The sequence below is a fragment of the Moschus berezovskii genome, chromosome 24 (assembly GCF_049115385.1).
Source record: "Moschus berezovskii isolate FMDL1 chromosome 24, NW_MosBer_1.0, whole genome shotgun sequence".
In the NCBI taxonomy this organism is placed as follows: domain Eukaryota; kingdom Metazoa; phylum Chordata; class Mammalia; order Artiodactyla; family Moschidae; genus Moschus; species Moschus berezovskii.
Genome location: NC_142483.1, coordinates 12,194,735 through 12,222,403, shown reverse-complemented (window position 1 = coordinate 12,222,403; position 27,669 = coordinate 12,194,735). Strand labels below are relative to the sequence as shown.

At 46.8% G+C, this 27,669-nt stretch overlaps 3 protein-coding genes across 45 annotated transcripts in view; 2 read left to right on the top strand and 1 right to left on the bottom strand.

Annotated features, from left to right (window-relative positions):
* PBRM1 (polybromo 1) overlaps window positions 1-3,769 on the top strand; it is a 110,328-nt gene extending 106,559 nt beyond the window's left edge. For all 40 annotated transcript variants that reach the window (XM_055414004.2, XM_088831844.1, XM_055413999.2 and 37 more), the window contains one exon: window positions 912-3,769. In XM_055414004.2, coding sequence (XP_055269979.1) covers window positions 912-1,084 — 173 coding nt within the window. In that variant the 3' untranslated portion in view covers window positions 1,085-3,769. The remainder of the gene's footprint in view (window positions 1-911) is intronic.
* On the bottom strand, window positions 122-10,692 carry UQCC5 (ubiquinol-cytochrome c reductase complex assembly factor 5). Of its 4 annotated transcripts, none has more exons than XM_055414046.2 (3): window positions 10,270-10,692; window positions 7,490-7,577; window positions 122-149 (listed from the first exon to the last, which is right to left on the bottom strand). In XM_055414046.2, exons 1-3 carry the CDS (start codon window positions 10,427-10,429, stop codon window positions 137-139), a joined length of 261 nt encoding a protein of 86 aa, XP_055270021.1. In that variant the 5' UTR covers window positions 10,430-10,692; the 3' UTR covers window positions 122-136. The 4 variants fall into 4 exon arrangements, with proteins under 4 accessions (XP_055270021.1, XP_088687987.1, XP_055270022.1 ...); XM_088831861.1 differs by lacking the exon at window positions 122-149 and adding an exon at window positions 5,544-6,996; XM_055414047.2 differs by lacking the exon at window positions 122-149 and adding an exon at window positions 5,544-7,141 and having other exon boundaries at window positions 10,270-10,691.
* A 1,869-nt stretch (window positions 10,693-12,561) lies between these two features.
* NT5DC2 (5'-nucleotidase domain containing 2) overlaps window positions 12,562-27,669 on the top strand; it is a 43,049-nt gene continuing 27,941 nt past the window's right edge. The window contains exon 1 of the mRNA XM_055413992.2: window positions 12,562-12,865. Within this exon, the coding sequence (XP_055269967.1) occupies window positions 12,631-12,865 (235 nt within the window). The 5' untranslated portion in view covers window positions 12,562-12,630. The remainder of the gene's footprint in view (window positions 12,866-27,669) is intronic.

Genomic DNA, 27,669 nt, shown 5'->3' with positions numbered 1-27,669 from the left:
TCAGTACATTCTGAAATAACTTGCCAAGTTTCCAGAGAAATTTGGAAGTTTCCATCCATTCTTCAGGGGCTTCCCGGGTGGCTCACTGGTAAAGAATTCACCTGCCAATGCAGGAGATGCAGGTTTGATCCCAGGGTCAGGAAGGTCCCCTGAAAAAGGAAATGGTAACCTACTCCAGTATTCTTGCCTGGGAAATCCCATGGACAGAGGAGCCTGGCGGGCTATAGTCCATGGCATGGTCACAAAAGAATCAGACATGACTTAACGACTAAACATCAACAATTCATTCTTCATTTCTAAGCCAGATTTGATCATTTGATTTCTTTTAAGAGTAGTAGATAGTTTTCCTTTTCGTCACATTTACCTTTTTAGGAATTTTTGTTAGTATTGAACTTATTAAATATCACGAGTGCCTACAACAAAATACTAGTGATCAGATGTTTTAGCTGTTTGTGCAACTCTTATGTTCCCAGTTCTAGTAATTTTGTTACATTGTGCAGCTCTTGTGAAGTAACTGTTAGAAATTAGAAAATTTCTAAACTGTAAAGGTTGAAATGAGACATTCTTGGCTAGGTTGTCTCATACCTAAGTAAAATAGTTTTCTAAAAATCAAGATGTCAGAGAATTCCCTGGTGGTCCAGTGGTTAGGAATCCTAGCTTCCACTGCAGGGAGATGGGTTTGATCCCTGGTCAGGAAACTAAGACCTCATGTGCCATGTGGTGTGGCAAATAAGTAAAAAAAATGTTTTTTTAAAAGATGCCTATAAAACAATATATGAAATTTTCTGGGAAATATTCTGCAGAGTTAAATTTCATAATATTTAATAAATAGCAAATGTTTCACGTTTCAATAAATGTATCAGACCTTAGGACTGATGTTTACATTTCTCTGTCCACACTTTCATTTTCAGCTCGAAGACGTGATGTCCATTTGTCAAAAGAACAGGAGAGCCGCCTTCCCTCTCACTGGCTGAAAAGTAAAGGGGCCCACACCACCATGGCAGATGCCCTATGGCGCCTTCGGGATCTGATGCTCCGAGACACCCTCAACATTCGCCAAGCATACAATCTAGAAAACCTTTAATCACGTCAATTACGTTTCTTTTATAGAAGCATAAAGAGTTTTGTGGAACAGTAGCCATTTTAGTTACTGGGGGTGGGGGGAGGTAAAAAGGATGACAATTTTTATTGCATTTTACTGTACATCACAAGGCCATTTTTATATAAGGACACTTTTAATAAGCTATTTCAATTTGTTTTTGTTATATTAAGTTGACTTTATCAAATACACAAAGATTTTTTTTTGCATATGTTTCCTTCGTTTAAAACCAGTTTCATAATTGGTTGTATATTTAGACTCGGAGTTTTACCTTTTTACTTGTTGCCATAGAGCTGAAACCACCAGAGGTTTTGTCTTGGCTTGGGGTTTTTGTTTTTCATTTTTTTGGTTGGTATTTTTGTTTGTTTTTTTAAATAACAAACAAAATGGAAAAAAAAACACATACAAAAGAGTTTACAGATTAGTTTAAGTTGACAGTGAAATGTGAGGTTGGTCCTAGTTTACATCTTAGAGAAGGGGGGTATACTTGTGTCTGTTTCATGTGCCTAAATATCTTCAGCCACTTTTGCAAAAACTGTTTCTTCCAGGTAAAGTCAAAGGTGGTTAGTTACTTGATAGGTGTTTGACACACATGACATATTTGCTCTACTAACTCAGAAATCTGAAGTTAGCTCTGTGCAGTCTCCTGTAGCGAGTGCATCTCCCAGACACCTGGAGGGAGAAAGCACTTTGTCTTGCTCTGAGTTAGACACCTGTAGTGTCAGTTAACTTTGCAGAACATGTGCACAACCCTGAATTATGTTTAGTCTTGGCAGGTAAGTTTAAGGGTACTCTTGATCTTTTTATAATGAATTCACAATTTATGCCTATACATGTTAAGACGATTTAAAACTTCAAATCTCTTACACTGAAACAATTGAAGTTCATCTTGAAGAAAGTATTGAGGTGTGCTGGAGGGTGATTTATTAAACATAACACCTAACCTAACTTAGGGAAGGGAGTGCATTAACTGGATATGGGCTGTTTCAGAAGCATAATTGTAAGAGGCTGAATTGCCTGCCTATGCAAATATGTTTTGGTATGCTTTATTTCCTCATCAGATGCAGCTTTTTTTTTTTTTTCTTTTTTCCTCCAAAGTTTCGGGTTGTAATTCTCAACCAGAAGTTTAAGATTTTCTGAAATAATTTTAAAATGTAGCTTGTGCTTTTGAATTTCAGAAGGGACTCATAATTTCAGAAAATGCTCACTAAAAAGACCATTATAGATCCCAAACACGTAGGTTTGATGACCCTGTCTCTCTTATATGATCCTGGAAAAAAACAATTGGAGGCAGTATATAATGCTCAGACAGGTAGAAAGCATCAAACGTGGAGCAGTATTTCAGTCAGCATTTTTGAAACCTGCTTTATTGTAGCAAGATTGTTGCCATTGTAGTGAAGCTTCCTCTGCTATTTGTAAATTGAGTGATTCTCAGAGGATACTTTTTTCTTTTAATCTGGTATGATTCAATACCTGGATATTTAATCACTATTCTTACTAAATCATGGGGACAAAAGAGTGAAGAATGGAAAAAAGTCTCTTTGTATCTAGATACTTTAAATACAGAAGATCCTTGTATCTTAATTACTTATAGTCAACCACTGGATCTCAATTTGCATCAAGTATTTTAAATAATTCTGAATTTTAAGAAACGTTTTGCAGTAGTATGTCAGTACCTTATTGTTCAAATGAATCAGATAAAGAAATCTTCAGTTCCTAGTTATTTGGGCCATTTCATCATGGACTGTATAATACAATCAGATTATTTTATTTCTAGGCATCCTTGAATTACACCAAAGAACCTGAAATTTAATTTTGGTTAAGTTATTTATTTATTTCATGCACCCATCTTATTTCCCTTTTTAAGGTCTGGAAGAGACTTCTTTTGGGAAGCCTCTAAAAACTCTTCACTGTGGGCTATGTGGGGCAGTAGAAGCCAGAGCACTCCTCCTCCAGGCTCCTTCCCAGTGTCTCGAGGTGCTGTAGGAACCATAGATCCAGCCAGGGGCTTCCCTAAGGCAGTGCAGAGCCGGGCCAGAGGGCCACGAGGCAGGCCCTAAGTAAGTCTTTTTGTTGTTGTTGTTGTTTTTTAAACTCTATGTATTTATTTTAGAATCATGTCTTTCTGTATATTGACTTGGAGAATATCAGTTAATATTTTAGGATATAAGGTTTGAGGTCAGCCATCTTCCAAAAAGAAAAGAAATGTATGGACTTTAAAAGGTACACGTGAACTATACATTTTTTTTTTCCATGAGTTTTAGGAACCGTAGTGATATGGCTTAGAAAGTATAATAGCCTGAATGTTTTCAAAATGTAAGTTCATGTGGAAGAGAATTTTGTTTATGTGGGGGGAAAGACCTATAGGTTTAAAACAGTATGTCAGCTAACTGATTTACAAGGCCTTGAATTGCTTTGTTTTTTGAACCGCCCTCCCCCTTTTCTTCCTGTGAGGAAGAATTAAGAGGGGACTCTTCTTTGTGTAAAATCTCCAAATTGGTGGTGTTGACTTTTGAATTTGAACATTTTCAGACCTGATTAAAACTTGGTTTATTCTAACTTCTGTATCAAAAAAGGTTCAAGTGGTAACTAGTCTTAAAATATGTATGTATCATATGTTTGTTCATCTAAAGCTTTTTAATCCAAATAAAAATGGAGTTTGCAAAGTGATTGGGATTAACCAGGTTCGGTTGTTCTGTTAAAGCTTGTGTCAGACAGATGTTTAGTTTCAAGCAGGTTTAATTCCTGCAAACCTTGATTTTATGCTGACAGGGATATGGCTGCCAATTTAAAGGAAATGCACTCCTCAGGTACAGGCAGAAGTCAGTGTCCCGACCCTGGTCTAGGGCTCAGGCTGCATTAACACAGAAGCCGAGTTATAATCACGCCACAGCCTGATGTGCCCATGCCACACCTCTCAGACTGACAGTCAGGGATTCCTAACGTGTCCTCAGCAATGCAGGTTGAAGTTAAGGTCTCAGAGGGAGTTGTTACTGGTGGAAGGTAAGGAAGCATGTCCTGTATCATAAATCAGTGTAACCCATTTCAAGTAGATGTGTGGCCAGAGGAGACAAATGGCCTGGAAATAATTTTATCATGCTTATAAGCTCCTAAAAAATGGCCACACTTTTAACAGAAAGTGTTGGTAAAATCAACCAACTGTTTTCCTCTAATATCACTTTGCAAATCCCTGTGGTTCTGTTCTAAGAGTTTAGGGCTGTACTGCCATCTGTGGTCATGAACATACTATGAATGATGGTTGAGGTATAGTTAAACATTCCAGCTACATAGTCTGAGCAATACTGCTAAGTATTACTCTGTTCCCTCTTCATTCAGAAGTCTGCTAGGTCAGCTGAATGAAAGCTCATACCTGAACAAATTTTCCCCCAAATAGATGTAGAATACACATCTTGTGGATTGCACATAAATGTGTGACGACTAAAGCACATGCATACTTTATTAGGAGAGAAATTGTTTGGAAAACACCGTGGTCCGAGTGTATTTTTTTTTTTAAAGAAAATAATTCAGTGTGAAAAAATCCAAACTTCTAAAAACAGATTATTTGAGTTGCTATAACTTCAGAGATGCAGGCAAGATTTCCAAAACAGGACTGCTAGATGAACACAGATAGCCCTCCCTTATTGAGTATTTACTCTGTGCCTGGGTCCTTTCCCTAACCATTCAGATGATAAAGTGAAGCTCCAAAGCCCAGGTAGTTCCCTCAGCACCCCAGTGGACATCGACTAATAGCAGTAAATGCTAATTTGATTTTTGTCATCCTAAAGTATCTTGGGTTTTAAATGTAAGTTCTTTGTAGGTGTAGTTCACAGTAGGGGGCACTGCACTCTGTAAGCTGCTTATAAGAGCGTTGCTCTTTAAATCCCTAGTAGCTCAGAGGTTAAAGGTCTGCCTCCAATGCAGGAGACCCGGGTTTGATCCCTGGGTCGGGAAGATCCCCTGGAGAAGGAAATGGTAACCCACTCCAGTATTCTTGCCTGGAGAATCCCATGGACGGAGAAGCCTGGTAGGCTACTGTCCACAGGGTCGCAAAGAGTCGGACACAACTGAGCGACTTTACTACTACTACTAAATAACCCTAGTCTCTGATAAGTGCATAGTCATATTCCTTTAGTAGAAGGCTTAAAAAAATTGAGGCAAAGTTAAAAGCCTCCACAGTGGTTTAACAGAAATTAGTTCTGTACCATCCAAATTAATGTGCTTTGAAAGTATCTTCAACTTAATACAGTAATTGCTTTGCTAGTCTACTTCCCTTGAAGTCAGACATTGTTGTGTCATCCTCAAAGGTTTGTTGTCTTCAATCGGCACTCCAGTACTTACATTTAAAAAAGATGATGAGGAAAACTCTAGGGAAGTTAGGCACGAATTTCAGACTGGAGATTGTTTCTGGGATGGAAGCGGGAAGGAAACCACAGCAGACACAGAAGGTAGCTGATGGTTTTATTAGTATTTACAGCTTCTCTTTGTAAAAGGTATGTATGCTACATATTTATGTATGTACAAAGTATTAAACTTCTAAAACTGGGGCCAGGGGAAAAAAATGGGAGTTAGGCCACAATTTAAATGTATTGTGCAACAGTCTAATCATTAAAATAACCGTGAGGTTTAGGGTCACCAGGAACTCTTGTGACAAAAGCGCAAGTGAAGCCCAGGTGCTGCCTTCCTCCCCCAGGTGCTCATCACTGGTATTCATACTCAAGCCATGTCTGAGCAGTGTCTCAGTAGTGCTTTAATGAGGTGAGTGGTGAGTGGCTTTTGATTTATACTAAATTGGTTCTAACATAAATGAACTGACTTAAATCCCTTCAGTTCAGTTCAGTCGCTCTGTTGTGTCCAACTCTTTGCGACCCCATGAACTGCAGCACGCCAGGCCTCCCTGTCCATCACCAAATCCTGGAGTTCACCCAAACCCATATCCATTGAGTCGGTGATACCATCCAACCATCTCATCCTCTGTCGTCCCTTTCTCCTCCTGCCTCTCAGCATCAGGGTCTTTTCAAATAAGTCAGCTCTTCACATCAGGTGGCCAAAGTATTGGAGTTTCAGCTTCAACATCAGTCCTTCCAGTGAACACTCAGGACTGATCTCCTTTAGGATGGACTGGTTGGATCTCCTTGCAGTCCAAGGGACTCTCAAGAGTCTTCTCCAACACCATAGTTAAAAGCATCAATTCTTTGGCACTCAGCTTTCTTTACGGCGCTCAGCTTTCTTTATAGTCCAACTCTCACATCCATACATGACCACTGGAAAAACCATAGCCTTGACTAGATGGACCTTTGTTGACAAAGTAATGTCTCTGCTTTTTAATATGCTATCTAGGTTGGTCATAACATTCCTTCCAAGGAGTAAGTGTCTTTTAATTTCATGGCTGCAATCACCATCTACAGTGATTTTGGAGCCCAGAAAAATAAAGTCAGCCACTGTTTCCACTGTTTCCCTATCTGTTTGCCATGAAGTGATGGGACCAGATGCCATAATCTTAGTTTTCAATGTATTTGTGGTGAAGATCTTTAACTTAATACCTGTGGCCTTAAGCATGAACTTCTTTATTCATGAGTGAATAGGTAGAAATGACTTTGCAACTTAGTCTTCTTTAATATGTAGCTATTTTTTTCTTTGAAAAGATGTTGGATGTGGTTATCCAAGCCTGGAAAGATGCCTTTGCTTTTCTACCACCTGATCCAAACTTTCTGGGTCAGATTGCAAACTCTCCCTATAGCCTGAGCCTCTGATTTAACTCAAGTCTGTGGTTGCTCAGTGCTGTGAAGATTTACTTTTTTGGGGAAGGAGCAGTGTCTTCAGCAGCTGGATGAAAGCAGCATCTTCCTCACAGAGGGTAGTGAAGCCTGTTGGTCCCCAGTTCTCACAGAGGTCCAGTCCTTGATGTTAGTGGAGTCAAACAAGGGAAGGGGTTGTTGGTGTTCACAGCAACGTGAGTAAGGTGTGTTTGCATTCTAGCAAAATGCTCACCAGTTGGTAGCTAGCGGAAATGCAGTCTGCATAGTCATCCTCGTTTAAATGACCCTGCAGTTAGAGACCTTACTTTCATTCATAGTAAATTTGAGTTCAGCAAAAAATTAACTTAGGTTATCCCTAATTGCCTAAAACAAAGGACTTCACAATTTAGGGTGCACTGAAAAGCATCCTGATTCATCCTTGAATTGTTTAAGAAATGTTTCACGGACTAGATTCCATTGTTTCAGTAGGAAATAATTTTCCCACAAGTGCTGTCCATCAGTGACTTGGGAAGTATTCAAGCAGGGACAGGAAAATTATAAAAATTGTTCATAAAGGCAGTTCTGTGTAAGAACAAGAGACCTGAAAAATACATTTTAAAAGGAGTTGAAAGCAGTAGTGAAGTTTGATATTTACTTTATTGACTGCTGAAGTTCAGTCTCTGATGCATCTTGCAGCCTTCTCTGATACTGTCTTTCTGAGGCTTTTCTGCGGTAGACGTCATCTGTATCAAAGATTTGAATTAGATTTTTAAGAAACTAAGGAATTAAAAATACATATCTGAGTAATTTAGCCAGTAGTCTAGATCTATCACCTGAATCTCAACAATAATGTTTAATGCCAAAATCAACTTAAAACACGACTTGATTTAAATGAGGACTATGTTAAAGTTCTCAATAGCAGGGTCTGAGTCACGTCCTCAAAGATAGGGTCATGTCACAGCACAGCTCTTAGCAATTTCACTTCTCTCTGAAATCATGTCTTAACTGTCCTCTCTTAGGCACTTCCAACCCTACAGCTCTCTGCTGCTCTGTCACACCCTGGAACTCAGGACAGGGAGGTGAGGGCAGTCTCCTTGTTCTCGGCTGCTGCTTCTCCACCCTCTTCCTCCGGGGGCGTTGCCATTTGCCACCACCTGCCCTGGCATCTGCCGTCCGTCACTACCCTTCAGTCTCTGACAATGCTGGCATTTAGCTCAGGTTCCTTGACCCCAACCTGTGCCATCTTCCCAGGTGACACCATCCCCAACAGATAGGAAGCAACAGCCCCCTTCATCTTCCTGACTTCTCAACTTCTGCCATCTTCTTGCAAGTTTCCTCTGAAGTAATAAATTCCTTCTGTTCTGACCACAACCTCTACTCCCTTTCTATCAGCCTTTCTGTCCTTGGATCTTTACCAACTCCCTCAGCTCCTTGTTCTCTCTTCCTGCCCAAACCAGCTGAAATTCCCTCTTACTAGTACCAGCTTCTTGCTACACCTTCAAAACCCCAACTACAGACTGATGCAACTTCCTTCCTCCTCCAAGCCTCACTGTGCTTGCTACGCACTGTGGGTGTTGTACCTAACTGGGTCCTCTGATGCCTGACAGTCCTGTTGCTTCAGCCATGGCCCTGACCCTACTCTGCTCACCCCAAATGGCCGTGAACTCTTTCTGCACAGTGAGAAGAGTCGTCAGTGAACAACTCTTCCCAGTGACTTCCAAGGGCTACTCTGCCTTGCTCAGATCCCATCCTCTCCCACCTCCTCAAGGGCCAGGGTATATCCAGCCTCCCTCCACCTGCTCTGTCCTGATCAGTATTTGCATATCTTCAAGTCTCTCCTGGTAGAGGAGAGACAGCTTACCTCCCACCCACTTAGTTGAACTTCCTGAACCGCCTGTCTTCTATGATAAAAGACCCTTCTTGTTTCCCTCCTTGCCTTTCTGCCTTAAAATGTGGGGCTTAAGCTCTTTCATCACAATCTGCATGTGTGTGACCCACAAACCTAGATCTAAGGCCTAGATCTGCCTTCGGTCATATAACCATCTCCCCCTCAGCACATGCAAAATGGAGCCCAGGACTGTTCTGCTTATGTTCCTCCCTGCCCCAGCTGCCCCACCAGAAGCCTCCACTCCTCATCTCCTGAGTCTACTCAAACACCACTGGGCCTTGTCAGTACTGCCTCTGGAGTGTCAACTCTACCCACTTCTTGGCATCTCATCCTAGTCTAGACCACCATTCCAAACCTGGACAACCATACAGCCTAAGTCTTCCTTCCAGTTTGCTCTCCACAAAAAGTCATTCACCACATACGTTCACCTCCTGCTGCTTAAAACTCTTCAGTCCTTTGGGATACAGTCTTGGTTCTCTGGTCTCTTTGTGGCCCCTCCAGGCACCTTTTAAACCATGCCATCCCTCACACTGCTCACCTGCTTCAGTCCCTCAAACACAGCATACTTGCACACCAAGGCCCCCAAGTTTGTTCTTAGCACTGTCAGAGGACACGTGCACCACCACCCGTGTTTCCCTCATCTGGCTGACAATCTTTGGGCCTCCCTGACATGGTAACTCCTCCAGGCAGCCTTCCCTGCACCACCTAGTACAATTCAGGTGCCCCACCGGGGAATCCCATGTTCCCTCCACTTTCCGTTCACAGAACTGATCACACTTAATAGTAACTGAATGATCTGTCTCTCCCATTAGTGTTGTTCTGGGGTGGGGAGCCCTCTGCCTTATTCTGTCTTATCAGTTCAGTAGCTCAGTCATATCATCATTAAATATTAATGAATGGATGAACAGAAGAATTAAGTATCTTTAGAAACCACTAATTTTTAAATAAGGGTTGGCAGTTCACAAGTGATTGTGTTTCTGGAGAGGGAGAAAGCAGAAAGGGCCTAGGAGTTAGGGAAGTCTTTCTGGAAGAGGAACTATCCTGACCAGAGCTAGTGCTCAGCAAAGCAATGCCAGGCACTCTGTTTACAGAGCTTGCCCTTGGTACCCATGACTCTGGCCTGTAAAGACAGTCGTATTTAAGCGGGGCAGACCAGCTCCCTCTAGGGTTTGGACATGCCAACAATTAGCTTACACATATCCTTCTATCCCGCGTCTCGATGCCGTGGTCAAGTCTATTCCTTAGGCCCAAACAGTGTCACTGGCAGGTTTGAAAGGACAGCGTCCAGAGTGCAGTCACGTGCCCTCCCATCTAAGTGCAGGGAAGGTCTCAAGGTTGGACACCAATGTGTCTTTGTCGCCCCGCTTATAGGAGAGTCCAAGCGGATCTCCACGTCCTACTGAGGGAGACAGTACTCGCCCTTCTGCAGGATAAAAGCTCAGCGCTGAGCGGAATGAGAAGTCTGCAACCTAACAATATTCCCAGCAAAATGGTTCCTTTGCCTCCTCCTGCTTGCTTGAAACGGAGGCTGCTGCACCCCCACTTACAAAAGGTCTCCTGGCCCACGCGCACTTTAATCATGATCCACTCCATCGTTCCTCCGAGGACAAAAAAGAAGGGCAGGAACCTGTAGACGCCGAATCGCTGCTTCCCGGGCACCCGCTGCAGAACCCGCCTCACCTGGGCCCTGGAAAACATGCCGGACATAGGAGGTCGTTAGAGAAGGGTAAGGCGGAACGAAGGCTGGAGCGCCTGGGTGAAACCACAGCCGCCCTGCCCGTCCTTGCTGAGTCCGACGGCCAGGTTGCCTTGCTATCCGGGTCTTGCACCGCCTCCACGGAGGTCAACAGTCGAGCCCGAAGAGGGTGAAGAGCTGGGCGCCAAGCCCCGACCCAGAACCTGGGGCGCCTCCACCAATAAGGGTGAGGCGGGACGCGCGAGTCCGCCAATCAGGATGGACGGAGTGCGCATGCTCGTTGAGGCCAAGCCCAGCGGGCGGACATTCCTGCTCCTGGAGGCAGGGCGGGCCAAGGGGGCGGGACCTCCCACGTGGCATCGGCCCGGCCCCGCCCCCTGCCCTCCCTTGTGCAAGCTGGTACTCAAAGAGTAGGCGGCCGCGCCCCCTACTCTGCCACCGCCATCTTTTCTCTTAAAGTCCTAAGAGAAGTGATGACGCTCACTGATGTACTACTAATCGTGCACTGCACCATGCTCTAAAATACAATCATACAACGCCTTGCATTTATTTCGTGATCGTGACTGATGCCTAGACTTCTAAAAATAACAAGATTTGAGACGCACTGTTGAAAGCTGAACTTTAGCACGACAAAAGTCTAAGTAAGCATCTTGTGGCAAACAACTATAACATTAATAAAAACTATCCTGTATGGGGCACTTACCGTTATTCCCAGACTATTTGACAATCTAAGAACATCAAATGAAAACTTAATAAGAGTTTAGTAATGTAGACATAATATATAAAAACAGGCTGAAAAAGAGAGATCAAGCAGCAACTCTGGAAGGTAGCAGGTCCCGCCGCTGAGCTGCCAGGCCCAAGCTGCTGCCTAGATACCCTGCCTTCTCCTGGGGCAAACCCTACCAAACCATGTGCACACACCAGCTTGGTGCCCACTCTGGCTTCTCTTGGTGGTTCTGCGGGCTGGACGCCACAGAGCGCCCATCTTCCGCCCAGAGAAGACTTTTTGGTGACCAAATCCCCAGCACACTCCTAGTTCACTGAGGCCCTGGGGGTGGGGGCCGCACCCACCCACGCCCACGGGCCCACCCATGGCCTCCATTATCCTGTGCCAGCACTCGTCACATGACTGGCACTGTAGGTCCTCAGTCAAGGGGTAGGGAATAGTAGAATGTATACACACCCTTAAAGCCGGCGAGGCCACCGCGGAGAGCACCTCAAGGAAACTGTCTAGCTAACCAGCTCTCCACCGACAAGGCCCCAGGTGCAGGGTAGGCCTGCTCAAGGTCCAGGACTATTTGAGGACTCAGAAAAAGAATGTGAGTGAAATAAACGCGGGTGGAGAGTGTTTCCCAGCAGGAAAGAGTAATTTCGTTGGAAATACTGTTGACAGTGCTAGAAGAGCATGAAGGGTCCGAGTGGGGAAGCGAGGAGTGGTGCGGGTCGTTGCGGCCATTTGCTGAGGGAGGAACCAGGCAGGCGCAGTCAGCCCTGGCCCTCCGCCTCGCTCCAAGTTAGTAGGGTTCACCTGTGTGAGCGCAGAGACCGGAGAGCGAAGGGGCTGCTTCAGCGGACGTCGGCTGCACTGCGGGTCCCGAGGTTTCACCCATCGTGGGGCTGGCACCAGGGAGCGCGGGGGAAGAACTCTTTATTCTCTAGGTAAGTGAGTGAAAGGGACTAGCAGAGCCAGTCAAGGGCGAAAGGCGGGGAACAGGACCCCGGCTTCAGAACTGGGGGAAGGGGCGGAGGAACTGAGGTCTGGAAGACAGGAGGTGGAGGAAGGGGCGGGAGGACCCAGGAGCAGAGAGGGAGAAAGAGGACTGGGGGGCCCAGGTAGACCCGCAGCACTCTGGCCCTCTCCTTTCCAAGCCCGGGCCGTCCGGAGCCTCGCGGGGACGGCCGTTCTTAGGTATTCCGACCTCCCGGGAGGACAGAAAAAGCCGCCATGGCCTCGGCAGATACCGCGGAGGGGCGCAGACTTCTGGACCTCTCGGGAGACTGGGGGAAGGGGCCCGGCAGCCCGCCCCGCCCCGCCCGGGACCTCCCGCCCCGCCGGGGCCGAGGGGCGCGCCCATTGGCGGCCGGGCTCCGCGCGCCGCGCCCATTGGCCGGCCGCCGTGAGGGAGCACGAGGCCACCGTGGCGGGCGCGCAGTCGGAGGGGCGGCGGACTGGCCTGAGGGCCGAGGGCTGCGCGGGCGGCGCGCGGCGGGCATGGCGGGTGCGGGGCTGCGGGCGGCCGCTCGGCGCTGGGTGCCGCGCCGAGACCACGGCGGGCCGCGAGCCGCCTCGTCCTCGCCCTCCTGCCCTGGCTGCGGCCCCCCGGGTCCCGGCGCCCACTGCCCCGGCGCCCCGCGCTCCGCGCCCGCCCCGGCGCCGACCGGCGGCGCCGCCGAGCCCAGCGCACACCTGTGGGCTCGATACCAAGACATGCGGAGACTGGTGCACGGTAAGGGATCCCGAGCGCGAGGAGCGTCGGGGGTGTAGCCCGAGCGGCGGCAGGCTCCAGGGCACCGCTTGCGAGTTCGCCGCTCCCCGGGGGAAGCGCTGTGGCGGGGTTCGCCCGAGCTCCTGAGCCCCACGGCCCGGCTGCCCTTCGGGAGAGACTCGTGCGGGTGGTCCTGGGGACGCTCGGAGGCGGGCGCGCGCGCGAGGTCTGTTCCTCCGCTGGTTCTCAGCAGCTCCGGGGTTCCTGGAGCGGCCGCCGGAAGGCGGGACCCCGCCGTCCTTCCTCGGAGCCCCGCCGAAGCGGAAGCGCCCCCAACCCCTTGTTCTCTTCGGGGCCATTAGTTGGGGCGGGAGTACTGGGGACAAAGGCGCTGGCCGGAGCGGACTCGGAGGGACTCTCGACCCAAAGATGCTGACTGGACTCTTCGGACGCCTCTGGAGTCTGGCCCTCTGTCTAGGAGGAGAAGGCGTTGTTTGAGAAACAACACCAAATCGTCCCAGCCCCCTGGAATCCAGAAGAGTTGCTGCTCTCTCGGTCAGGGCACTTCTCTGTCCTCTCTCCCTGGGCGAAACGGGCAGATGAGGCCCCGGGGCGCCCCGGTGAGGCCAGAGGGCGGAGAGGGCTGGAGGTCAGTCCTGGAGTCGGGAGCCCTGCCTCTGCAGCGGACAGATGTGGTTGGCTCCGGGCCCTATCTCTGGCCACCTGCGTGGCGCTCAGCGAGCCTCTCCCTCGAGGACCCTCGGTGTCTTCCATCGGAAAACGCAGTCCTGCCGGGGCCCCTGTCTCAGGGTTGTGGCGGTGACTCGGAAAGAGGCCAAGAAGGGACAGGGGAGCTTCCGGAGGAGCCCCCTCCCCCCGGGAGTGACGCGGCTTTTGTTGTCTGTAAGGACAAACGTGGTCCTATCTGGAAGATTCCAAGTGACTGAACTGAGGCTTCCGCTCCAGCAGTGTGGAGACCTGGGAGTGCTGGGTGGACAGGACTCACCTCTTGAGAAGCTGAGGCAGAACAAGACCCCTGAGAAACGGTGGTTTTGAAGTCCTTGGCCCTCTCTGAGGAAGGTCCCTACCTTATCCCCCTACTGGACAGAGCACTCCCAGGGTGCTGTGTGCGGAGATGTCTTTGCTCTGGGCCTCGGAGAAGACCTGTACAGCCGCCTGGAAGCCTGTTGTATGTGTGGCAGAGACAGAGGGAGGTCTAGTGGGCTTTAGCTCTCCAGGGCCTACCTGAATCTTCAGATCTTCTCAGAGACCCCCACGCTCCTCTTGATGTGATAAGGACAAGATCATTTCCTAGTTGCCCTGGTGAGTGCCAGGATGAACCAGCCTTACACCCCTCATTCCAACTCTCCCCTTCTGGCTGGGTTTTCTGGGGAACGATTCTGGACACTGAGGCATGCTGATACTGCTCAGTCACTTCTGACTCTCTGTGACCCCATGGACTAGCCCGCCAGGCTCCTTTGTCTATGGGATTTCCCAGGCAAGAATATTGGATTGGGTTGCCATTCCCTCCTCCAGGGGATCTTCCCAACCTAGGGATCAAACCGGTGTCTCCTAGTCTTCTGCTTTGCAAGCAGTTTCTTTACCACTGAGCCACCGGGGAAGCCCCAGAGGCATGCTGATGCCTGTGGGCAAAACTTTGTCAGGGAGCCAGTTCCCAGGCAAGCCCTCCTTCCCCCCTCAACCCTGGCCTCAATGTAGCGACACTGGAAGGCTAGGCTTAGGGGCACAGTGATTGAGACAGGTGGGGTGCCTGAATTTAAATCTCAGCTCCATGGCCTACTGCTCGATGAGTTGGAGTAAGTGACTTTATCTCCCTAAACTCTGATTTCTTCATCTGGATGATGGAGGAATAAATGTGACCACCTCATGGAATTGGAGTGGAGACTGAACAAGGGGAGGCTCTAAGGCAGGGGTCCATAGCCTCCAGGATGTAATGCCTGATGATCTGAGGTGGAGCTGATGTAGTAATAGAAATGAAGTACACAATAGATGGAATGTGCTTGAATCAGCTCGAAACCATCCCCCCCCACTCCCAACCTGTCCATGAAAAAATTATTCCTGGTGCCAAAAAGGTTGGGGACCCAGAAGCAGCAGGAGAATGGCCCCCATGAGTGGGTCTCATGGCTGCCATGGGGAAGAGGTAGCCTGGAAGCTGGGCGCTGTGCAGTAAGATCAGTGAACCTGGGGGGCTGGTCCAAGGGGAAGCGTGTATCCTCACCTGTCTCTCTGCACCACTACAGCCTTGTGGAAGAAACTGGGATCTTGTGGGCCCCAGACCTGAGGTTTTCTCAGTGTAGAAGCTGGGCCTCAGGAGGCTTGGTCTGTGGGCTGCTTCGCCATCCTTCTTTGTTCCTGGGAGGATTGTGCATCCCTGGGAACATCCTCTGGGGCAGAGGTGAAAGCTTGGATTTGGCCAGAAGTCAGTGCCAGCAAGGGGTTGCACTGCCAAGCAGACCTCTCCCCTCCTGGGGAACTTTGTACTGAAAGTCACAGTTGACACCCAGGAACTTAGGACCGTTGGGAAGGGACGTTGCAGAAGAGCCTAGCTTCCAAGAGAGCTGCAGGCAGCTGGGTCTCCTGTGCATCCAGGTGAGGAGTATTCCATCTGCACCCACGAGTCTGGAGCGGCTGCTGTGCTAGGCCCCAGAGCCACCAGAGGAACCAGCCTCACCTGTTCCCCCACCCACGCGCTGTGCTGGGCTCCAAAGGAAAGGGGATGGGGATGGAGACCGTGTTCCTTAGGGGCCTCCAAGGCGAATATCTGTTGCATGGCCACAGGCCTCTGCTTCAAATCACAGCTGGTTGTGTCTGAGACAGATTAATTCCCTGGAGGCCTGGGCTGTTTGGGCCTCAGCCATGGGCTAGAGGTCTCAGGAATGGGGCCACCTGGAGGCCCCAAAAGCACCTAGTGTGTGCACCTAGTCCTGCCTGCTCCCCTCTGACCCCTGCAAACCCTGTTTCCTTGAGGGCAATTGAGGACAGGAGCTATGGGCTCCACAGGGACATTGCCCATTTAATCCTACTTTTGCCGAGGGCCCAGGCAAGAATGCTGCCCAGAGCATGTTCTGTGGGACCCTCCTGTTTATTCTGTAGTTTGATACAGTTTTTATTTCCCCTTTAGACACAAGGAAACTGAGGCCCAAAAGGTAAGGTGAGGTGATTTTCCTGAGGTCACAAGCCAGAGAGAGAGGGCTTGGTTTTTCTCTCTGACCTCAAAGCCCGTGCCCTTTCCTCATCCACCTCCCCCACTGCACAGATGGGGACACTAAGGCAAGCAAGTCTAGGACTCCTCAGCCCCTTGGGAGTAGCTGGGGGATTGGGTGGCGATTACTGTCCTCAGAGGGGAACAGCCTGGTCAGTGGCCCAGAACCCATCACACATGTCCCCCTGTCATAATTAGCAATGGTCCATGGCTCGAGGTGATGCTGAAAATTCAGCCTCTGTGCATTGGTGCCAAATCAAATCTCGGAGACAGTTCTGGGTGAAGCAGAAAAGATTAGCATTATTGCTTTGCCAGGCAAGGTTCCAGCAGGTTCCTGCGTTGAAATACAATCTCCCAAAGTGGGAGGAATCACTGAGGAATTTGTATAACAATGGCTTAAGACTGGGGTTCCTGTTAAGATGAGGGTGTGTGCAGGGCCTGCACTCCTTTAATCTCTTGGGGGGCTCCTACTTTTTATTATTATTTATTTATTTACTTGGCTGCATCGGACCTTAGTTGCATCACGTGGGATATTTTGTTCAGGCAACTGGACCCTAGTTGTGGTGCCCAGGCTTCAGTATTTGGGGCACACGGCCTTAGTTGCTCCAAGACATGTGGCATCTTACTTAGTTCCTCAATCAGGGATCGAATCCTGCATTGCAAGGTGAATTCCTAACCACTGGACCACCAGGGAAGTCCCGATCTCCTACTCTTGATGAGTTTCTCTGGTTCCTCAAATCTTGCCTCAGGTGGTTTCTTGGCTGTTCCTTCCCTGTCTCTGCGTCCTTTTCCTTCCCAGCAAGTGACTGTTTGAATCTCTCTTTGGAAATCAGAGAAGGTCATGAAGGCTGGAGTCTCTTCCCTCCAAACAAGAAACGGGGGACAGAAATGATTCCCTGCTCAGAACCCCCACAAGATCCTGCTCAGTTTCACTCCCCCTTTCTTTGTCACTCCTCAGTCTTCTGCCTTTTTTTTTCCTATTGGCATATAATGCTTAACAATGCTGTGTTAGTTTCTGCTGAACAACGAAGTGAATCGGCTGTGTGTAGACGTTTCCCCCTCCATCGTGGACCTCCCTCCCACCTCCGCGTGTCATCTCAGAGCTGAGATCCCTGTACCACACGGGAGGTTCCCAGTACCCATCCATTTCCATACAGTAGTGTATGTATGCCAATCCTAATCTCCAGTTCGTCCCACACTCCCCTTCCCACATGTGTCCACATGTTTCTTCTCTGCATTGCATCTCTATTGCTGAAAATAGCTTCATCTCTACCATTTTTCTGGGTCGGGAAGTTCTCCTGGAGAAGGGAATGGCTACCCACTCCAGTATTCTTGCCTGGAGAACTCCATGGATAGAGGAGCCTAGCAGGCTACGGTCCATGGGATCCCAAAGAGTTAGAAACAACTGAGCAACTAACACACGCACACTACCATTTTTCTAGATTCCATGTGTATGTCTTAATTCACGGGATTTGTTTTTTCTTCCTAACTTACTTCGCTCTAAATGACAGACGTTAGATCCACCTCTCTACAGATGACCCTGCCTCATTCTCTTTAGTGGTGGTGCCACTTCCCAGGTGGTGCAGTGGGAAAGGAATCCACCTGCCTGTGCAGGTGGCCCAAGAGATGCGGGTTCGACCCTGGGTCAGGAAGAGCTCCTGGAGGAGGAGATGGCAACCTGCTCGAGTATTCTTGCCTGAAAGAGTCCATGGACAGAGAAGCCTGGTGGGCTACAGCCCATGGGGATGCAGAGTCAGACACAACTGAGCGTTCCATTGTATATATGTATATAGATGCTGGGAGGGATTGGGGGCAGGAGGAGAAGGGGACTACAGAGATTGAGATGGCTGGGTGGCATCACCGACTCGATGGACGCGAGTTTGAGTGAACTCCGGGAGTTGGTGATGGACAGGGAGGCCTGGTGTGCTGTGATTCATAGGGTCACAGAGTCCGCAGGACTGAGTGACTGAACTGAACTGAACTGATACATCGTATATATGTATGTATACAACTTCATCTTTCCATAGACAATTAGGTCTCCACATTCTGGCTGTTATAAATACTGCTGCAGTGAATATCTGGATATATGTGTTATTTTGAACTATGGTTTTCTTAGGGTGTATGCCCAGTCACGGGATTCCTGGTGGTATGGTAGTTATATTTGTAGTTTTTTAAGGAACCCTCCATACCATTCTCCATAGTGGCTGTACCAATTTGCATGCCCACAACAGTGCAAGAAGATGCCCGTTTTTTCTACACCCTCTGCAGCATTTATTGTGTGTAGATTTTTTTGATAGTGGTCATTTTGACTGGTGTGAGGTGATCTCATATGGTAGTTTTGATTTGTGTTTCTTAAGACTCTGATGCTGGGAAAGGTTGGGGGCAGGAGGAGAAGGGGACGACAGAGAATGAGATGGCTGGATGGCATCACTGACTCAATGGACATGAGTTTGAGTGAACTCCGGGAGTTGGTGATGGACAGGAGGCCTGGTGTGCTGTGATTCATGGGGTCGCGGAGAGTCGGACACGACTGAGCGACTGAACTGAATCATTAGTGATGCTGAGCATCTCTTCATGTGCTTCTTGGCCATCTGTATGTCTTCTTTGGAGAGATGTCTATTTATATCTTTTGGCCATTTTGTGATTGGATTGTTTTTTTCAGTATTGAGCTCAATGAGCTGTTTGTATGTTTTGGAGATTAATCCTTTGTTATTTAGTTTGCAAATATTTTCTGCCGTTCTTTTTTTTGATAGTTTTCATTGGAGTATAATTGCTTTACAGTGTTGTTGGTTTCTCCTGTGCAACAACGAGAATCAGCTGAGTGTTCCTATGTCTTCTCTGTATGGAGCCTCCCTCCCACTCTCACTGTTCCACCCCTTTTGATCATTGCTGCTCCCTGAGCTGGGCTCCCCGTGTGATCCAGCAGCTTCCCACTGGCCCTCCGTTGTCTGCGTGGTGGTGTGTGTGTGTCCGTGCTTCTCTCTCAGTTGGCCACGCCGTCTCCATCCCTTGCTGTGTCCGCAGCTCTGCTCTCTACCTCAGCATCTCTGTTCGTGCTCTACAGACGGGCTCATCTGTAACATTTTTCTAGATTCCATATATATGTGTGTTAATCCACGGTATTTGTTGTTTCACCTGACTTATTTCACTCTGTCTGACAAGTCTAGACCCATCCGCATCCCGACAGGTGACCCAGTTTTGTTCCATTTTACTGCTGAGCAGTATTCCATTGTCTGTACATGTAGTACATCTTTTTTTAATTGGAGGATAATTGGTTTCCAATGCTGTGTTGGTTTCTGTTGCACATCAGTGTGGATCAGCTGTAAGTATGCATATATCCCTTCCCCCCGAGCCTGCATCTCGCCCCTCTGGGTATTCAGAGAGCACCAAGCTGAGCTCCCCGCGTTACACAGCAGCTTCCCACAAGCTGTCTGTCGTGTGCATGGCAGTCTGTCCGTTTCACTCTTTCAGTTCACTCTACCCGCTCCTTCCCCTGCTGTGTCGGCACTTTTGTTCTCTGTGTCACAATTCCTGACCTGCAAGTAGGTTCATCTGTACTGCTGTTCTAGATTCCAGATAGATGTTAAAATATGATATTTGTTTTTCTCTTTCTGACTTCACCCTTTATGACGTACACTAGATTCATCTACATCATTGCAAGTGACCCAATTTCCTTCCTCTTTATGACTGAGTAATATCCATTTCTGTATATGTACACAATTTCTTAGTCCACTCATGTTTCCCTAGACAGGTTGTTTCCGCATCCTGGCTGTTGTAAATGCTGCTGCATTGAACATGGGATTACATGCGTCCTTTGAATTATGATTTTCTAGGGTATATGCCAGTCGCTGGGTGGATGGGTGCTATGAAAGTTCTTTCTATAGTCTTTTAAGGCGCCTCCATCCCATCCTCCATAATGGCTGTACCAGTTTACATTCCCACTAACAGTGTGAGAGGGTTCTCTTGTCCACACCCTCTGCAGCATTTATTGTGTAGATTTTTAGGTGATGGCCGTTGTGACAGGTGTGAGGTGGTATCTCACTATAGTTTTGATTTGTACTTCTCTAATAATTCATGGTGAGCATCTTCACATCTGCTTCTCCAGCATCTGTATATCTACTTTGAGAGGTGTCTGTGTAGGTTTTTTGGTTTGTTTTTTGGATATTGAGCTCCACAAGCTGTTTGTATATTTTGGAGAGTATTTGGTTTATCATCTGAAACTATTTTCTCCCATTCTTTTTTTTTTTTTTACTTTTCAATGGGAAAGTAACTACAGTGTAATTAGTTTCTGCTGTACAACAGTGTCAATCAGCTGTAAGTGTACATATATCCCCTGTCTTGAGTCTCCCAAGAGACTCACCATCCCATCCCTCTTGATCTTCACAGAGCACCAAGCTGAGCCTCCTGAGATACCCAGCAGCTTCCCACTAGCTGTGTCACACATGGCAGTGTACATGTATGTCAGAGCTCCTCGTCATCTTGCCCCACCCTCTCCTTCCCTGAGGATGTTCACATGCCCATTCTCTACACCTGTGGCTCTATTTCCGCCCTATAGATAGGTTCCTCTATAACACTACTTCTCGATTCCACATATACATATCATCTGTGATATTTCTTTCTCTTTCAATTTATTCACTCTGTATGACAGCAGTAAGTCTATCCATTCTCTATACATGATCCAGTTTCCTTTGTTTTTATGGTTGAATAATACTCCATTGTATATACATACCACGTTTTTAAATTTTATTTTGAATTGGAGAATAATTGTTTGCCAGTGTTGTGTTGGTTTCTGCTGCACATCAACGAGAATCATGTATCTGTATATATCTATATATATATTTTTTCCCTCTGGCTTCTCCCTCCCACCCCATTCCCAGTCCCACCCATCTGGGTCATCACAAAGCAGAGAACTGAGCTTCCTTGGTTGTACAGCAGCGTCTCACTAGATTTCTGTATTATACATGACAGTGTATATATGTCAAAGCTAGTTGCTCAATTAACCCCACCCTCTCCTTCCTGGACTGTTTTGACAAGTTCCTTCTCTACATTTGCAACTCTATTCCTGCCCTGAAAATAGGTTCTTCTGTATCATTTTTCTGGATTTCCCCATATGAGTATTAAGATACAATATTTCCTTTTGTCTTTTCAGACTGACTTCACCCTGTATGACAACTCTAGGTCCATATTTCTACAAATTACACCAATTTTGTTCCTTTTTGTGGCTGAGTAATTTTCCTTTGCACATATATATATATATATATATATATACACACACACAGCACTACATTTTTTATTTTAATGTATTTGTGTCCAGTTGGTGTAGAATTGCTTTATAATGTTGTTAGTTTCTGCTGTAGAACAAGGTGAATCAACTAGAAGTGTGTGTGTTTATATCCCCTCTTGCATGAGCCTCCCTCCCACCGTCACCACCCCACCCCTTTTGGTTTTCTCAGTGTACAAGATGACTGTGTGTTATCCGGCAGCTTCTTATTAGCTTTGTATTTTTCATCTGAGAGCTTATCCGTATCAGCGCTACCCTTCCAATTCACCCCACCCTCTTCTTCCCTCACTGTGTGTACAAATTTGTTGTCTTTCTTTGTCCTTATTCCTGCCTTGCAAGTGGGTTCATCTATGCCTTTTGTCTAGATTCCACGTGTGTGTTAATACACGATATTTGTTTCTCTGTTTGACCTCACTGTGTGTGACATTCTCTGGGTGCATCTTCAAAACTACAGGCGATGCAGTGCATTCCTTTTAATAGCTGGGTAGCATTGCATTGTATGTGTACCACAATTTCTTTATCCGTTCGTCTGTGGATAGACATTGAGATTGTTTCCATGTCCTGGCTTATAAGTCGTACTGCAGTGAACATTGGGGTTCAAGTGTCATTTTTTATTATTATTTTCTCAGGATATATGCCCAGTCGTGGGATTTCTGGATCATGTTGTGGATCTAGTTGTAGTTTTTTAAGGAACCTCCATATTGACTATATCAGTTTACGATCCCAGCAACAGTGCAAGAGAGTGCCCTTCTGTCCACACCCTCTTCAGCATTTATTGTTAGTGGATTTTTTTTTCTCCTTTGGTGATGGGCCATTCTGACCCATATCACGTGGTATCTCATTGTAGTTTTAACTTGCATTTCTCTAATAATCTGTAATGTTGAGCATCTTTTCATGTGCTTCTCAGCTATCTGTGTGTCTTCTTTGGAGAGATGTCTACTTTGGTCTTCCTCCCATTTTTAGATCTGGTTGTTTGTTTTTTGGGTATTGAGCTCCACAATCTCCTTGTGTGTTTTAGACATTGATTCTTTGTCCATTGCTTCTTTTCCAAATAGTCCACCCCTCTTTTTTTTTTCTCCCAGTTATAGTCCAGTGGCTTCACAACGTTTTGTTGGTTTCTGCTGTACAACAGTGTGCATGAGCTATAAATATCCGTCGAGCTCTTGCGTCTTAAGCGTGTCCCCCACCTTTGCCATTCTAGCCCCTTGATCTCCGCAGAACACCAGGCTGGCCTCCCTGTGGTGTACTGGGCTTCCCTCTAGCTCTCTGCTTTACACTTGGTGGGATATGCGTGTCAGGGCTCGTCTCTCAGCTCGCCAACCCCCTCCTTCTCTCCTGTGGCGCCTGTCTGCACATTGGCAGATCTGTTCTTGCCCTGCGAATAGATTGAAATCGATTTCTAGATTCCACATACATGTGTTCACGTACTATATTTTTTTCTTTCTGATGTATTCACTGTGTATGACAACATAGGTCTATCCACATCCCTACAAATGAGCCAGTTTCCTTCCTGTTTATGACTAACATTCCACTGTATATACATACCACCATTTTTAATTTATTCTTAGTTGGAGGATAATTACTCTCCAGTGTTGTGCTGGACTCTGCTGTTCATCAGCATGAATCAGCCGTAAGTACACATATGTCTCCTCCCTCTGGAGCCTCCCTCCCACACCCCCGACTCTCACCCCGCTGGGTCGCCACCAAGCAGCGCGCCGCGCGTCCTGCATCTCAGGGCAGCTTCCCAAGGCCCTCCAACTTGTGCATGGTGGCTTATCCCTGTCAGTGCCGCTCTGTCAGTTCACTCCCGGCCTCCTCCCTGCTGTGCTCTCCCTCTGCGTCTCTCTTCCTGCCCAGCATGTAGATTCATCTGTACTGCTTTTCTAGATTCCAGTTAAATGTGTTAATATATGATATTTGTTTTTCTCTTTGTGACTTACCTCACTCTTTATGATGTACACTGGGTTCATCTGTATCACGACAAGTGACCCAATTTCCTTCCTTTTTATGGTTGAGTAATATGCCATTCTGTATATGTACCACAACTTCTTTATCCATTTGTGTTTCCCAATGGCTCAGATGATTTAAAAAAAAAAAATCCTCCTGCAATGCAAGAGACTTTGGTTCAAACCCTGGGTCGGGAAGATCCCCTGGAAGAGGGCATGGCAAGCCACTCCAGTATTCTTGACTGGAGAATTCCATGGACAGAGGAGCTTGGCAGGCTGCAGTCCATGGGGTTTGCAAAGAGTTGGACAAGAATGAGCGACTGACACTTTCACTTCACATAGACAATTAGGTTGTTTCCACATCCTGGCTATTGTGAATACCGCAGCAGTGAGTATTGGGGTACACGTGTCCTTTTGAATTATGGTTTTCTCAGGCTATATGCCCGGTCCTGGGATTTCTGGGTGCTGTGATAGTTCTCTTTATAGTGTTTTGAGTGACTGGCATGCATACCACTGTCCATAGTGGCTGTACCAGTTTTCATTCTGACCAACAGTGCAAGAGGGTTCTTTTTTCTACACTCTCTTCAGCATTTATTGTGTATAGATGTCTTCATTGTAGTTTTGAGCATCATTTCATTTACTTCTTGGTCATCTGTATGTCTGCTTTCAGTCAGTTCAGTCGCTCAGTCATGTCCAAGTCTTTGCAACCCCATGGACTGCAGCGCACCAGGCTTCCTTGTCTATCACCAACTCCCAGAGCTTGTGCAAACTCAAGTTCATCGAGTCGGTAATGCCATCCCACCATCTCATCCTCTGTCGTCCCCTTCTCCTCCCACCTTCAGTCTTTCCCAGCATCAGGGTTTTTTCCAGTGAGTCAATTCTTCGCATCAGGTGGCCAAAGTATTGGAGTTTGAGCTTCAGCATCAGTCCTTCCAGTGAATATTCAGGACTCATTTCCTTTAGGATTGACTGGTTTGATCTCCTTCTCCAACACATTTCAAAAGCATCAATTCTTTGGCGCTCAGCTTTCTTTATGGTCCAGCTCTCACATCCATACATGACAACTAGAAAAACCATAGCTTTGACTAGTTGGACCTTTGTTGGCAAAGTAATGTCTCTGCTTTTTAATATGCTATCTAGGTTGGTCATAACTTTTCTTCCAAGAGCAACATCTTTTAATTTCGTGGCTGCAGTCACCATGTGCAATGATTTTGGAGCCCAAAAATATAAAGTCTCTCACTGTTTCCATTGTTTCCCCATCTATTTGCCATGAAGTGATAGGACCAGATGCCAGGCTCTTAGTTTTCTGAAAGTTGAGTTTTAAGCCAACTTTTTAACTCTCCTCTTTCACTTTCATCAAGAGACTCTTTAGTTCTTCGCTTTCTGCCATAAGCGAAGTGTCATCTGCATATCTGAGGTTATTGACATTTCTCCCGGCAGTCTTGATTACAGCTTCTGCTTCATCCAGCTCAGCATGTCGCATGGTGTACTCTGCATAGAAGTTAAACAAGCAGGGTGACAACATACAGCCTTAACGTACTCCTTTCCCCATTTTGAACCAATCTGTTGTTCCATGTCCAGTTCTAACTCTTGCTTCTTGACCTGCATACAGATTTTTCAGGAGGCAAGTAAGGTGGTCTGGTATTCCCAACTCTTAAAAAAGAATTTTCCACAGTTTGTTGTGATCCACATAGTCAAAGGCTTTGGCATAGTCAATGAAGCAGATGTTTTTCTGGAACTCTCTTGCTTTTTTGGTGATCCAGTGGATATTGGCAATTTGATCTGTGATTCCTCTACCTTTTTTAAATCCAGCTTGAACATCTGGAAGTTCTCAGTTCACGTACTGTTGAAGCCTGACTTGGGAGAATTTTGAGCATTACTTTGCTAGCGTGTGAGATGAGTGCAATTGTGCAGTAGTTTGAACATTCTTTGGCATTGCCTTTCTTTGGGATTAAATGAAAACTGACCTTGTCCAGTCTTCTGGCCACTTCTGAGTTTTCCAAATTTGCTGGCATATTGAGTGCAGCACTTTCACAGCATTGTCTTTCAGGACTTGAAATAGCTCAGCTGGAATTCCATCACCCCCACTTGCTTTGTTCGTAGTGATGCTTCCTAAGGCCCACTTGCCTTTGCATTCCAGGATGTCTGGCTCTGGGTGAATGATCACACCATCATGGTTACCCAGGTCATAGAGATCTTTTTGGTATAGTTCTTCTGTGTATTTTGCTACCTCTTCTTAGTATCTTCTGCTACTTTGAGAGATGTCTGTTCGGCCTTTTGGCCATTTTTTATTAGGTTGTTTGTTTTTTGAATATTGAGCTCCATGAGCTGTTTGTCTATTTTGGAGAGTAACCATTTGTGTGTTATAACATTGGCATACGTTTCTTCTCATTCTTTTGTTAGTTTAGTTTTCAGTTAGAGTATAATTGCTTTACAGAGTCGTTTGTTTCTGCTGTACAGCAGTGTCAGCCGGTTGAAAGTGTCCATGTGCGCCCCTGTCTTGAGCCCGCCTCCCGCCCTCGTGGTCGTCACGGGGCGTGAAGCCGAGCTTGCTGTGCTGCCCGGCAGCCGTCCGCTCGCGCGCTCTGTCGCACGTGGTGTCGTGTGTGTGTCAGTGCTGCTCTCTGTCCTTCGCATTCTCCTCCCGCCGGTGTGCCCACAGGTCCATTTTCCACAGCTGTGTGTCTGCTCTTGCCCTGATAGCTCCATCTGTGCCGTTCTCCAGGCTCCGCCGGTGTTCATGTATGACGTTTCCTTTTCTTTCTGATCTAGCTTACTCTCTCTGCTGACTCCGCCCGTCAGTCTCTCTCCAGCTGACAGTTCCTTCTTTCTGTGGCTCATAATCTTCTGTTGTAAATATGTGCCACCTCTTTTTAAAGTTTATGTTTAGTTGAGGGATAAATGCTTTACAATGCTGTGTTGGTTTATGCTGTGCATCAGCATGGTTTAGTTAAAAGTACACACATATTCCCTCCCTCTTGAGCCTCCCTCTTAGCCCTGTAGGTTGTCACCGCCTCACGCTGGGCTCCCTGTGTTACGTGGCCGCTTTGCACTAGCTGTCTGTCATACACATGGTAGTTCATCCATGCCAGTGCGGCTCTTTGCATCTCCCCCACCCTCTCCTTGTTGAACAGATCCATTGTGTATGTCCACATCTCTGTTCCTGCCCTGCAAGCAGGTTCACTGGTACTGCTTTTCTAGATCCCATATGAACATGTTAATATACAGTGTTTGTTTTTCTATTTCTGACTGTCTTCACTCTGTATGGCACACTCTAGGTGCATCTACATCACTGCAAGTGACCAGATTTTGTTCCATTTAGTGACTGAGTAATTTTCCATTGTATACATGTACCGTATCATTTTAAAACTTGTAGCTCTTTTCCATTGGAGTATAACTGCGTTAGAATGTTGTTAGTGTCTGCTGTGCAGCAGCGAGCCTCCCTCCCACTGTCACCATCCGGCGCCTCTTGGTTTTCGCAGCACACCGAGCTGAGCTCATGTGTGACACGCAGCCCCCATTAGCTGTGTAGTTTTTACACGGGAGTTTGTCCTCGTCAGTACTACTTGTTCAGTTTGCCCCACGGGCTCCTCCTGCCACTGTGTCCAGAAATTCCTGCTCTGTTTGTTTCTGTGTTCCTGCCCTGAAAGTAGGTTCATTCATACCTTTTCTCTAGAGTCCACATTCCACCCATGTGTGTTAATATACGGTATTAGTTTCTCTCTCTGACTGACTTCACTCTGTATGACATACTCTGGGTTCATCTTTGTCACTGCAGGCGATCCAGCTTCATTTTTTAATGGCTGTGTAATATTCCGTTGTATATATGTATCACAATTTCCTTATCCATTCATCTGTTGATAGACAGGATGTTTCCATGTACTGGCTGTTGCAGATTGTACCGCAGTGAACATTGGGGTACCTGTTTTGTTTTGCATTACAGCTTTCTCGGTGCATGTGTCGAATCGTGCGGTGGTTCTGTGTGTGGTTTTTAAGGACCCTGCATACTGTCCTCCTTACTGGCTGTGTCAGGTTACATTTTCAGCAACAGTTGTAGGAGAGTACCCTTTTCCCCAAACACTTCCCAGCATTTCTTTTGTTTTTAGGTTTCTTTTTGATGATGACCATTTTGATTGGTGTGTGGTGATGCCTCATTGTAGTTTGAATTTGGATTCCTCTAGTAATTCTGAGAAGGCAATGGCAAGCGACTCCGGTACTCTTGCCTAGAAAATCCCATGGACGGAGGAGCCTGGTAGGCTGCAGTCCATGGAGTCGCTATGAGTCTGACATGACTGAGCGACTTCACTTTCACTTTTCACTTTCACACATTGGAGAAGGAAATGGCAACCCACTCCAGTGTTCTTGCCTGGAGAAT

Excerpts from the sequence above, each read along its gene's own strand:
- UQCC5 (XM_088831861.1), bottom strand. The coding sequence starts at position 10,429 with ATGTCCGGCATGTTTTCCAGGGCCCAGGTGAGGCGGGTTCTGCAGCGG. Across the intron at positions 7,578-10,269 it reads CGTGGGCCAGGAGACCTTTT|ATGACGTCTACCGCAGAAAA; the intron begins GTAAGTGGGGGT and ends TCTTTGATACAG.